Source organism: Phyllobates terribilis, unplaced genomic scaffold (genome assembly GCF_046119375.1).
Source record: "Phyllobates terribilis strain yellow unplaced genomic scaffold, ASM4611937v1 Scaffold_1__5_contigs__length_1240528914, whole genome shotgun sequence".
Taxonomy (NCBI): domain Eukaryota; kingdom Metazoa; phylum Chordata; class Amphibia; order Anura; family Dendrobatidae; genus Phyllobates; species Phyllobates terribilis.
In genome coordinates this window covers 900,206,658-900,219,503 of record NW_027362761.1, presented here as the reverse complement: position 1 = coordinate 900,219,503, position 12,846 = coordinate 900,206,658, and the positions used below count along the sequence as shown (strand labels likewise).

The following is a 12,846-nucleotide window of genomic DNA, read 5'->3' as shown; positions in this document are numbered from 1 at the left end:
GTCAAAAGTTTACATACATTTCATTAGTATTTGGTACCATTCTCTTAAACTGAATGACTTGAATCAAACGTTTGGGATATCCTTCCACAAGCTTCTCACAAGAGTTGGTCGGAATTTGGGTCCATTCCTCCTGACAAAACTGGTGTAACTGATCCAGGTTTGTAGGTCACCTTGCTCGCACCTACCTTTTCAGCTTTGCCCATAATTTTCAATAGGATTGAAATCAGGGCTTTGTGATGGCCACTCTAAAACATTGACTTTGTTATCCTTAAGCCACTTTGTTACTATTTTGGCAGTATGCTTCGGGTCATTGACCATTTGGAAGACCCATTTCTGCCCAAGCTTTAACTTCCTGGCTGATGTCTTGAGATGTTGCTTCAGTATTGCCATATAATCTTCATTTCTCATGATGCCATCTATTTTGTGAAGTGCACCAGTCCCTCCTGCAGCAAAACAACCCCACAACATGATGCTGCCACCCCCGTGTTTCACAGTTGGGATGGTGTTCTTAGGCTTCCAAGCTTCTCCCTTTTTCCTCTAAACCTAACGATGGTCATTATGCCCATCATACCATAGGACATGTCTCCAGAAATTAAGATCTTTGTTCCTGTGTGCATTTGCAAACATTAATCTGTTTTTTTTATGTTTCATTTGGAGTAATGGCTTCTTCCTGGCAGAGTGGCCTTCCAACCCATGTTGATACAGTACTCGTTTCAGGCTGTGTGCCCACGATGCGTTTTTTAAGCGTTTCTGCAGTGGCAAAAATGCTGCAGAAACGCTTAAAAAACGCATGGTAGAAGGCCTGCCATGTTCTCCAATGATAATCTGCATGTGCTGTGCACATGCTGCGGAAATTTCTGCTGCGGATTATCATTTCGGAAAAAAATGCAGCACTACCAATTATTTTGCGGAAGTGCTGCGTTTTCGCCACCATTGACTTGCATTAGAATGCATGCATTCCGCTTCACTAGATAAGGACATGCGGAATGCATGCGTTCAATGTGCGGATGGTACCCAGGTCTAGAGGAGAGGAGACTCTCCTCCGGACCCGGGTACCATAGAAACTGTGAAAAAAAGAATAAAATAAAAAATAAAGATTATAATTACCTTCTGACGGCCCCCGCTGCACTCGTCCTTTCATGCCGGCAGCTAGCGATGGACTGAAGGACCTGCGCTGACGTCATAGTCATGTGACGGGTCACGCGATGCTGAAGTCGGCAGGTCCTTCAGTGTAAGCTGCCGGCAAGGGAGAACGGAGGGAAGAAAGATACCGGGGGCCATCAGAGGGTAAGTATATATTTATTTTTTTATTTTTTACCATTCTTTCGGTCACAGTATATAAATCCATGTCATTTGAATGGATTTATATAGTGTGACCAAGTTGTCAAGCACTTTCCAAGTGATGCTAAAATCGCTTGGAAAGCGCTTGTCAACCCGCATGCGGAAATGCAAGTGAAGAACGCTTCACTTCCGCTTGTCTCTGGCAGTAAAACGCATGTACAATCCGCATGCGTTTTTTTTCTGCAATGGAGATGCAGAAACGCTCAGGTAAAAATCCTGAGCATTTCTGCATCGTGGGCACATAGGCTCACTGTGGATATTGACACAATCTTACCAGCTTCCGCCATCATCTTCACAAGGTCTTTTGGTTTTGTCCTTGGGTTGATATGCACATGTCGGACCAAAGAACGTTCATCTCTGGGACACAGAACCCGTCTCCTTCCTGGGCGGTATGATGGCTGGACATTCCCAGTTTGTTTGTACTTGCGTGTAATTGTTTGTACAGATGAACGAGGCACCTTTAGGTATCTTGAAATTGTAGCCAAGAATGAGACAGACTTGTGCAAGTCCACAATTCTCTTCCTGATATCTTGGCTGATTTCTTTAGACTTTCTCATGATGCTACACAAAGAAGCAGTGTGTTTCAGGTGTGCATTAAAATACATCCACAGGTGTGTCTCTAATTAACTCAGATGTTGCCAAAAAACTATCAAAAGCTTCCAAACACATGACATCATCATATGGGCAGTCCAGAATTGTTTAAAGGCATAGTAATCTTAATGTATGTAAACTTTTCACTTTGCAGTAAGTAATAAAAATGCCTTAAAACATTCTCTCTCTATCATTATTCTGGCATTTGGCAAATATAAAAAATTATGGTAATCGTAAATGACCTAAAACGGGAACGTTTATTCTGATTTCATGTCAGATATTGAGAAAAACATGCATGTGTCTTTTTATATAGTCTATGTAAACTTCTGGTTTCAACTGTATATATGCACAATGGCGTCCCAGTATGAACACATGCTAATAGATCATTTGTGTGCAGCATAATTTTAAATGAAGATTCATTAGTAGTGTCCCATCAGAAAAAAAACCTTCTTTATACTCTATAAAAAATATCTAAGTGTCACAGAAGTGGGGTCTCCTGTCTATGAACTAGAATGGAGTGCAGAGAGTATCGGTGGCTCCCGATTTGGCTTACCCGGTCCGTGTATGTATCACATGGACGATCATACATTTTAATAACTAACTTGCATGGCTTTTCACCTAATCAGCTAATTTATAACCAGGACCTGTAATTTGCCATAACTATGTAATCATTTTTTTCTGTTCTCCTGAATCAGGCATTGTTGCTTTGTTGCTCTGGAACGTCTTTGTTCCTGAAATATGGCCCTTCCTTCCCAATATGTAAATCTAGCCTTGTTAGACATGGGAATGTGGTCCTCAACTCTTATCTGTGGGCATTTTTATGATGAGGATCAGGCCTCTTTGGCTAACAAGACCAGATTTATGATGTACATGGAAGAGGGGATCATATCTCAGGAACGGAAAGGCACACAAAAAAAAATAGCAATGCCATATTCAGGAGAACAGCGGCATTTACACAAAATAAACCAAGTACATCGTATTGCCAAATGATAAGTCCTCTTTAAATGTATCTTTTCCATAGATGTGAATCTCTTTAATTTACCATGAATCTAGACCCTAAGCTGTTTCTACCATCTCTACCTTAGTATCCTCACTGTCTGCACTTCAGTATAGACAAAATTAATACTAAATATTGGAATTTAAACATTAAGGACTCACAGGTAGACCATATGGTCCTCTTGGCCCCGGATCACCGACAACACCCTTTTCTCCCTGAAAAAAAAAACATTCACAATTAGTGTTGAGCCACCCCCGTAGTGTTCGGGTTCGGTTCGGTTCGTCGAACACCGGGATGTTCGAGGAACTGTTCGTCGAACACCTTAGAACACCGTCGAACACTGTCGAACACCGTTAAAACCAATGGCAGGCAAACAAAAACACATAGAAACACATAGAAAACACCTTCAAATGTGTCCAAAAGCTGACAAACTGCTCAGAAGACACTCTCTTTAAAAAAGTCGGCCGGCAATTCAGCAGCGGCATACACCGGTACCCGACAATTTAGACAAGAAGGAATAGAGCATCACACATAGATTAGATAGATAGAAACATGTCAGTCACATATATAAGAAGTACAGTGACAGTGTTGGTTACTGTACTTGTCATTTAGTGTTAAAGGATTTATTAAAAAAAATATTAGTGCTTTTGTAGCACCCTGAGGATTCGGCTGCTACAGGGGTATTGCACCTCACTCCAGAGGTGTGGTATTCCACTCCCGGGTAAGGATGGAGTGTGGGACTGAGCTTAGTAGGCTGCATGCACTACATAAATCCCATTTCCGGGGGACAGAACTACGGTACTCCCACCAGTATATGTGCAGGTACGACAGCGTCTGTCCCTGGCTGGAGTGGGAGGGGGGTGGAACATCCCAGTAGTGTAGGGGCAGATAGGGGGAGTAGTCTGGGTAAAGCTAGGAGCTCATTGGGTGCTAGTCACCTGGGCTCACACATAGAGGGAGTATATATGGTGGGCACCATCTTAGGACAGGGTCTTTTTAGCTTGAGGAGCAGAGCAGAGGAGTTCAGCCAGGAGGGCTGACAGGGAGCTGTGGCTCCGGCTGGGCCCAGCTCCAGAGCTAAGCCTGCAGAGGAGAGAGGAGAAAGAAGGACCCAGAGAGAAAGACAGAGGGAACCCCAAGAACCCAGAAACAGACCAGAAAGGGTGAAGGGTTGGCGGACACGGGTACCGGAACCCGAACTGGTGGAGGCCACTTATCCTCAGCCAGGAACCGGAGGTCGTGGTCAAGATTTGCCACGACCCTCACCAAATCCACCAGAAAGGCACACCAAGTATAGGGTCAGGGAGCCCAGAGGAGGCTTGACCACTAAGAGACCCGAGGGAGCCGGCCAAAGGTGGATCCCTGGTGGGAACGGCCAGAGACAGAGAGAGAGAAGAGAGCTCAGGACCACGCTTCAGAACTGCCTGGGGGTTAGCCGAGTCCAGGACCTGGTGGACGCAGCACGGCTCGGGTGGTCACTCAAGGCCAGAGTGACTGAGAGAACACTTGTGAGTAAAACCCCTGAAACTGCATCTCCTGACTCTGACTCTTCTTACTGACCGCCGTCACAACCCCCATCATCTTCACCTGCTGCCCTGAGGCCATACCCCTCCCGTTGGGGGTTATACCATCATCGCTGCACCCACACCACCGGCCTCAGCGGACTGTTCTGCAGCGGCGGCTGCAAAGCCATACTCAACGGGTGGCGTAGTCGACATCCAAGTTAACATCTACTGCCATAGACTGCCACTTAGTTTGACACCCTGGGCACGGACCGGGTCACCGCCACAAGGACTACTACCCCTATCCAGATCCGGCTCCGGGTATCCCCTGAACATGGCCCAGGGGGCGCGTCAACTTTTGGCGTAGTTGGCAGGATAACGTGCCCGCAACCACCGGGTACTGCGTGCCTGAAGAAAAGTTTATCTGTACCGTAAAAAGAAGTCTCCCGCCAATTCCGGAGGGTCCCCGCCATCGGACGCCATCACGGGTCGTTTCCCGCCGGTTGCCCGCCATCTGCAGCTTTTTCCCGCCATCTGAGAAGATTTCCCGCCCTGGCAGAGCGGACGCCATTATGGGCGTGCCAGAGGGTGGCAAGAGGCCACCTCCCATCGTGGGCCAGGACCAAGAATGGCGCCAAAAACGAAGACCGCCCCCACCAGCAGAGACTGCAATGATTGAGATGTCCATCAGCGTGGGGGGTCTGCCCCTGGAACTGACAATCACCAAGTTGCCCGAGGACCGCCCTCAATGGGGGCGGAGACAGAACAAAAGAGAGAAGATGGGAGCAGCTTGGAGAAGTCTGGAGGAGCCGTACCCGGAGATGGAGGGAGAGGCAGGCAGCACCGACCCTGTGGTCAGGAGCCTGATGCAAGGAACCACCCCACAAGACCTGGTGGAGATCCTGGCACAGCTCCCCCGAGACCGGGAGCGTGCACAGACCGCGCTGGAGGGCCTCGCACGGAGGATGGCCCAGGTGCAGCGAGAAACGCTGATGGAGTGGAGCAGGGAGATGGCCCAGCAGGCTGGAACCCGCCAGCGGAGCACACCACCCGCAACGAGGAGCACGCCTGCCCCTGAAGAGGATGCAGAAGGGACGGAGGCCGGAGACGACGCCGCAGAGGGAGCTGAAGAGACGGAGGCAAGTAAAGGGGACGTTACTACCCCGAGCCCAGCCACCGTAAGCCTACCCCCGCTCCCCGTCGCAGAGCCCGAAGTCCCACTGATCGTGCCCGTTGCCGCACCGCTACCGCTCCAGACTAGGCCCCAAGCAGGAGTCACGACCACGCCCCCTGTGACGTCACGCGCCTCAACCCTGAGCGCGGCCAAGCAGGAGACGCCACCGGCCTGGTCGCAAGGCCGAGTGCCCCCGGGCGCCGCCGTCTTCACGGTGCCCTTTACCTTCAGGGTACCCCAAGCCTGGTCGCAAGGCCTAGTGATCCCAGGCGCCGCTGCCACCACCGCGCCCTCAACTTCCACTGTGCCGCACCTGGGTGAAGACTTGTTTGCCCAACACACTTGCCCGGATGGGCAGCCCTTTGCGTGGCCACCGGAGTACCACCATCCCCGACTCCGGAAAGAAAGACCCCTGGATGAGCCCCTAATCCCGGTTCCGGCGCCCGTCAAGATCACCCCACTCTCGCTGGAGGAAGCGCAGTTTGCGTGGGACACCACTGGAGGAGACCTCATCGGGTTCACTCAAGAGACCCGGGCGGCCGCAGCCCAGCGAGCAGAGTGCTGCCGGCAGCAATTAGAGGTTTTCGACCGGGAACGGAGAGAGAGACGGGTCCGCGAGGAGCGGCTGCAAGTAAAGAGTGCAGAACAAAAGAGCCGGACCCGAAGGAACCCCCGTGCAGCCCACGGTCCCCGTGCCACCGGGACTGTAATCAAATTCCAACTGCAGCACGGTTGGGGCTTCATCAGAGATCATCACACCCCCGGCGACGTCTTCGTGACCAGAAGAGATGTCGAGTCCCACCTACCGGAGGGACACAGAGGTCGTGACCTTTACCTGGGTGATGAGGTCACCTTCACCCGGCACCAATGTGCCAAAGGACCCTATGCCCTTCATGTACACCGACTGACAGAGAAAGAGCTGAGGTGTCAGGAGGAGCAAGAGGACCCGGACGGGTCTGAAGGGTACACGGAGAAAGGAGCAGGAGGACGTCGCCACTGATGTACAGTAGGAGCACTGTAAAATAGTTACCCGTTAGGGTACAATAACTGTTACCATTATAGTCCCCGTTGGGACCAGTGAACTGTTCCAGTGTGTCCCATCTCCCCACAGGCTGAGGACTGTGAGCAGCCATCCCCTTTCCCCACTGGCCGAGGACTGAGAGCGGCCATATCCCTTGTAAATAGTTGCGCTTCCTAAAGTGCCCCCTACCGGTTTTATAGGAAACTGTTTTTTCTACCAGAGACTGTGGCACTTACCTGGTCACAATTTGCACAAGTGGCCAGAGGACAAGAATGTTTATAATGAAAAGTTTTATATGAAGAGTATTATGCTGCTGATATATATATAGTGTTTTATATGTTTATGATGTTTTGAAAAAAATTGTATGTTTTTGGATATTTTATTCTTTTACAGCCCGAGGACGTGCTGTGGTTTACCAGGGGATAATGTAGTACCCTGAGGATTCGGCTGCTACAGGGGTATTGCACCTCACTCCAGAGGTGTGGTATTCCACTCCCGGGTAAGGATGGAGTGTGGGACTGAGCTTAGTAGGCTGCATGCACTACATAAATCCCATTTCCGGGGGACAGAACTACGGTACTCCCACCAGTATATGTGCAGGTACGACAGCGTCTGTCCCTGGCTGGAGTGGGAGGGGGGTGGAACATCCCAGTAGTGTAGGGGCAGATAGGGGGAGTAGTCTGGGTAAAGCTAGGAGCTCATTGGGTGCTAGTCACCTGGGCTCACACATAGAGGGAGTATATATGGTGGGCACCATCTTAGGACAGGGTCTTTTTAGCTTGAGGAGCAGAGCAGAGGAGTTCAGCCAGGAGGGCTGACAGGGAGCTGTGGCTCCGGCTGGGCCCAGCTCCAGAGCTAAGCCTGCAGAGGAGAGAGGAGAAAGAAGGACCCAGAGAGAAAGACAGAGGGAACCCCAAGAACCCAGAAACAGACCAGAAAGGGTGAAGGGTTGGCGGACACGGGTACCGGAACCCGAACTGGTGGAGGCCACTTATCCTCAGCCAGGAACCGGAGGTCGTGGTCAAGATTTGCCACGACCCTCACCAAATCCACCAGAAAGGCACACCAAGTATAGGGTCAGGGAGCCCAGAGGAGGCTTGACCACTAAGAGACCCGAGGGAGCCGGCCAAAGGTGGATCCCTGGTGGGAACGGCCAGAGACAGAGAGAGAGAAGAGAGCTCAGGACCACGCTTCAGAACTGCCTGGGGGTTAGCCGAGTCCAGGACCTGGTGGACGCAGCACGGCTCGGGTGGTCACTCAAGGCCAGAGTGACTGAGAGAACACTTGTGAGTAAAACCCCTGAAACTGCATCTCCTGACTCTGACTCTTCTTACTGACCGCCGTCACAACCCCCATCATCTTCACCTGCTGCCCTGAGGCCATACCCCTCCCGTTGGGGGTTATACCATCATCGCTGCACCCACACCACCGGCCTCAGCGGACTGTTCTGCAGCGGCGGCTGCAAAGCCATACTCAACGGGTGGCGTAGTCGACATCCAAGTTAACATCTACTGCCATAGACTGCCACTTAGTTTGACACCCTGGGCACGGACCGGGTCACCGCCACAAGGACTACTACCCCTATCCAGATCCGGCTCCGGGTATCCCCTGAACATGGCCCAGGGGGCGCGTCAACTTTTGGCGTAGTCGGCAGGATAACGTGCCCGCAACCACCGGGTACTGCGTGCCTGAAGAAAAGTTTATCTGTACCGTAAAAAGAAGTCTCCTGCCAATTCCGGAGGGTCCCCGCCATCGGACGCCATCACGGGTCGTTTCCCGCCGGTTGCCCGCCATCTGCAGCTTTTTCCCGCCATCTGAGAAGATTTCCCGCCCTGGCAGAGCGGACGCCATTATGGGCGTGCCAGAGGGTGGCAAGAGGCCACCTCCCATCGTGGGCCAGGACCAAGAATGGCGCCAAAAACGAAGACCGCCCCCACCAGCAGAGACTGCAATGATTGAGATGTCCATCAGCGTGGGGAGTCTGCCCCTGGAACTGACAATCACCAAGTTGCCCGAGGACCGCCCTCAATGGGGGCGGAGACAGAACAAAAGAGAGAAGATGGGAGCAGCTTGGAGAAGTCTGGAGGAGCCGTACCCGGAGATGGAGGGAGAGGCAGGCAGCACCGACCCTGTGGTCAGGAGCCTGATGCAAGGAACCACCCCACAAGACCTGGTGGAGATCCTGGCACAGCTCCCCCGAGACCGGGAGCGTGCACAGACCGCGCTGGAGGGCCTCGCACGGAGGATGGCCCAGGTGCAGCGAGAAACGCTGATGGAGTGGAGCAGGGAGATGGCCCAGCAGGCTGGAACCCGCCAGCGGAGCACACCACCCGCAACGAGGAGCACGCCTGCCCCTGAAGAGGATGCAGAAGGGACGGAGGCCGGAGACGACGCCGCAGAGGGAGCTGAAGAGACGGAGGCAAGTAAAGGGGACGTTACTACCCCGAGCCCAGCCACCGTAAGCCTACCCCCGCTCCCCGTCGCAGAGCCCGAAGTCCCACTGATCGTGCCCGTTGCCGCACCGCTACCGCTCCAGACTAGGCCCCAAGCAGGAGCCGCGACCACGCCCCCTGTGACGTCACGTGCCTCAACCCTGAGCGCGGCCAAGCAGGAGACGCCACCGGCCTGGTCGCAAGGCCGAGTGCCCCCGGGCGCCGCCGTCTTCACGGTGCCCTTTACCTTCAGGGTACCCCAAGCCTGGTCGCAAGGCCTAGTGATCCCAGGCGCCGCTGCCACCACCGCGCCCTCAACTTCCACTGTGCCGCACCTGGGTGAAGACTTGTTTGCCCAACACACTTGCCCGGATGGGCAGCCCTTTGCGTGGCCACCGGAGTACCACCATCCCCGACTCCGGAAAGAAAGACCCCTGGATGAGCCCCTAATCCCGGTTCCGGCGCCCGTCAAGATCACCCCACTCTCGCTGGAGGAAGCGCAGTTTGCGTGGGACCCCACTGGAGGAGACCTCATCGGGTTCACTCAAGAGACCCGGGCGGCCGCAGCCCAGCGAGCAGAGTGCTGCCGGCAGCAATTAGAGGTTTTCGACCGGGAACGGAGAGAGAGACGGGTCCGCGAGGAGCGGCTGCAAGTAAAGAGTGCAGAACAAAAGAGCCGGACCCGAAGGAACCCCCGTGCAGCCCACGGTCCCCGTGCCACCGGTACTGTAATCAAATTCCAACTGCAGCACGGTTGGGGCTTCATCAGAGATCATCACACCCCCGGCGACGTCTTCGTGACCAGAAGAGATGTCGAGTCCCACCTACCGGAGGGACACAGAGGTCGTGACCTTTACCTGGGTGATGAGGTCACCTTCACCCGGCACCAATGTGCCAAAGGACCCTATGCCCTTCATGTACACCGACTGACAGAGAAAGAGCTGAGGTGTCAGGAGGAGCAAGAGGACCCGGACGGGTCTGAAGGGTACACGGAGAAAGGAGCAGGAGGACGTCGCCACTGATGTACAGTAGGAGCACTGTAAAATAGTTACCCGTTAGGGTACAATAACTGTTACCATTATAGTCCCCGTTGGGACCAGTGAACTGTTCCAGTGTGTCCCATCTCCCCACAGGCTGAGGACTGTGAGCAGCCATCCCCTTTCCCCACTGGCCGAGGACTGAGAGCGGCCATATCCCTTGTAAATAGTTGCACTTCCTAAAGTGCCCCCTACCGGTTTTATAGGAAACTGTTTTTTCTACCAGAGACTGTGGCACTTACCTGGTCACAATTTGCACAAGTGGCCAGAGGACAAGAATGTTTATAATGAAAAGTTTTATATGAAGAGTATTATGCTGCTGATATATATATAGTGTTTTATATGTTTATGATGTTTTGAAAAAAATTGTATGTTTTTGGATATTTTATTCTTTTACAGCCCGAGGACGTGCTGTGGTTTACCAGGGGGGAATGTAGCACCCTGAGGATTCGGCTGCTACAGGGGTATTGCACCTCACTCCAGAGGTGTGGTATTCCACTCCCGGGTAAGGATGGAGTGTGGGACTGAGCTTAGTAGACTGCATGCACTACATACATCCCATTTCCGGGGGACAGAACTACGGTACTCCCACCAGTATATGTGCAGGTACGACAGCGTCTGTCCCTGGCTGGAGTGGGAGGGGGGTGGAACATCCCAGTAGTGTAGGGGCAGATAGGGGGAGTAGTCTGGGTAAAGCTAGGAGCTCATTGGGTGCTAGTCACCTGGGCTCACACATAGAGGGAGTATATATGGTGGGCACCATCTTAGGACAGGGTCTTTTTAGCTTGAGGAGCAGAGCAGAGGAGTTCAGCCAGGAGGGCTGACAGGGAGCTGTGGCTCCGGCTGGGCCCAGCTCCAGAGCTAAGCCTGCAGAGGAGAGAGGAGAAAGAAGGACCCAGAGAGAAAGACAGAGGGAACCCCAAGAACCCAGAAACAGACCAGAAAGGGTGAAGGGTTGGCGGACACGGGTACCGGAACCCGAACTGGTGGAGGCCACTTATCCTCAGCCAGGAACCGGAGGTCGTGGTCAAGATTTGCCACGACCCTCACCAAATCCACCAGAAAGGCACACCAAGTATAGGGTCAGGGAGCCCAGAGGAGGCTTGACCACTAAGAGACCCGAGGGAGCCGGCCAAAGGTGGATCCCTGGTGGGAACGGCCAGAGACAGAGAGAGAGAAGGGAGCTCAGGACCACGCTTCAGAACTGCCTGGGGGTTAGCCGAGTCCAGGACCTGGTGGACGCAGTACGGCTCGGGTGGTCACTCAAGGCCAGAGTGACTGAGAGAACACTTGTGAGTAAAACCCCTGAAACTGCATCTCCTGACTGACTCTTCTTACTGACCGCCGTCACAACCCCCATCATCTTCACCTGCTGCCCTGAGGCCATACCCCTCCCGTTGGGGGTTATACCATCATCGCTGCACCCACACCACCGGCCTCAGCGGACTGTTCTGCAGCGGCGGCTGCAAAGCCGTACTCAACGGGTGGCGTAGTCGACATCCAAGTTAACATCTACTGCCATAGACTGCCACTTAGTTTGACACCCTGGGCACGGACCGGGTCACCGCCACAAGGACTACTACCCCTATCCAGATCCGGGTATCCCCTGAACATGGCCCAGGGGGCGCGTCACTTTCATGCACCGTCTCTTTAAAAAAGCCGGCCGGCAATTCAGCAGCAGTACCCGACAATTTATAACAGAAAGAATAGAGCATCACACATAGATTAGATAGATAGAAACATGTTAGTCACATTTATAAGAAGTGCAGTGATAGTGTTGATTACTGTACTTGTCATTTAGTGTTAAAATAAAGGATTTATTAAAAAAAAAATTGGCGTGGGGTTCCCCGTAATTTTAGTCTCTAGCAGAGGTTAAGCAAACGGCTGGGGCAGATGTTTGAAGCCTGGGAAGGGGATAATATCCACGGAGCTTCCCAGGCTACTAATATCAGCCCCCAGCAGAATACCTAGCCTTTACTAGCTATTAAAATGGGGGACCCCAAAAAAAATGACACGGGGTCCCCCCTATTTTAATGGCTAGAAAACTCTAGACAGACAGCTGGGGGCTGATATTAATAGCCCAGGAAGGGTGCCATGAATATTGGCCCCCTCCCAGGCTAGAAACACCAGCCGTCAGCAGCCCCAGAAATGGCGCATCCATAGGATGCGCCAATTCTGGCACTTAGCCTCGCTCTTCCCACTGCCCTGTAGCGGTGGCAGTGGGGTAATAGGGTTGGGGTTGATGTCAGCTTATAATGCTAGCTGACATCAAGCCCAGGTTAGTAATGGAGAGGCATCTATAGGACACCCCCATTACTAACCCCATAGTCAAAGTTACAAAAAAACACAAACACCCAGAATAAAGTCCTTTAATTGAAATAAAGACACAATTCTTTATTGTTCTAAATTAAACCATACTTACCATCACGCCCATTCCAGCTGAAGCCAACGATCTCCTGCAATAAAAGTAAAATAATAAAGCAACATCATCCTTACCTTTCCATGGTTCCCACGACAGCTTCAGCTCTGCTACATTCATATGACAGGCTGGACCGCAGCAGAACGCTGCCATCCAGCTTGCCATGCAGCAGACACTGAGAAGCGCAGGCATGCTTGCGCTCCTCAGTGTCTGGCTGTAACGGCATTCAGATGAGCCGAGTTCATGTCCAATGAACTCTCTCCATTACTAACCTGGGCTTGATGTCAGCAGGCATTATAAGCTGACATCAACCCCAACCCTATTACCCCACT

General features: G+C 52.4%; 1 protein-coding gene and 1 long non-coding RNA gene across 2 annotated transcripts in view; one reads left to right on the top strand and one right to left on the bottom strand.

Annotated features, from left to right (window-relative positions):
- COL25A1 (collagen type XXV alpha 1 chain) overlaps positions 1-12,846 on the bottom strand; it is a 686,464-nt gene that overhangs the window by 40,362 nt on the left and 633,256 nt on the right. Inside the window, exon 34 of the mRNA XM_073640961.1 lies at positions 3,091-3,144. Coding sequence (XP_073497062.1) covers positions 3,091-3,144 — 54 coding nt within the window. The remainder of the gene's footprint in view (positions 1-3,090; positions 3,145-12,846) is intronic.
- Positions 1-12,846, top strand: part of LOC141154672 (uncharacterized) — a 344,314-nt gene that overhangs the window by 273,205 nt on the left and 58,263 nt on the right. The gene's annotated exons all lie outside the window — the stretch shown is intronic.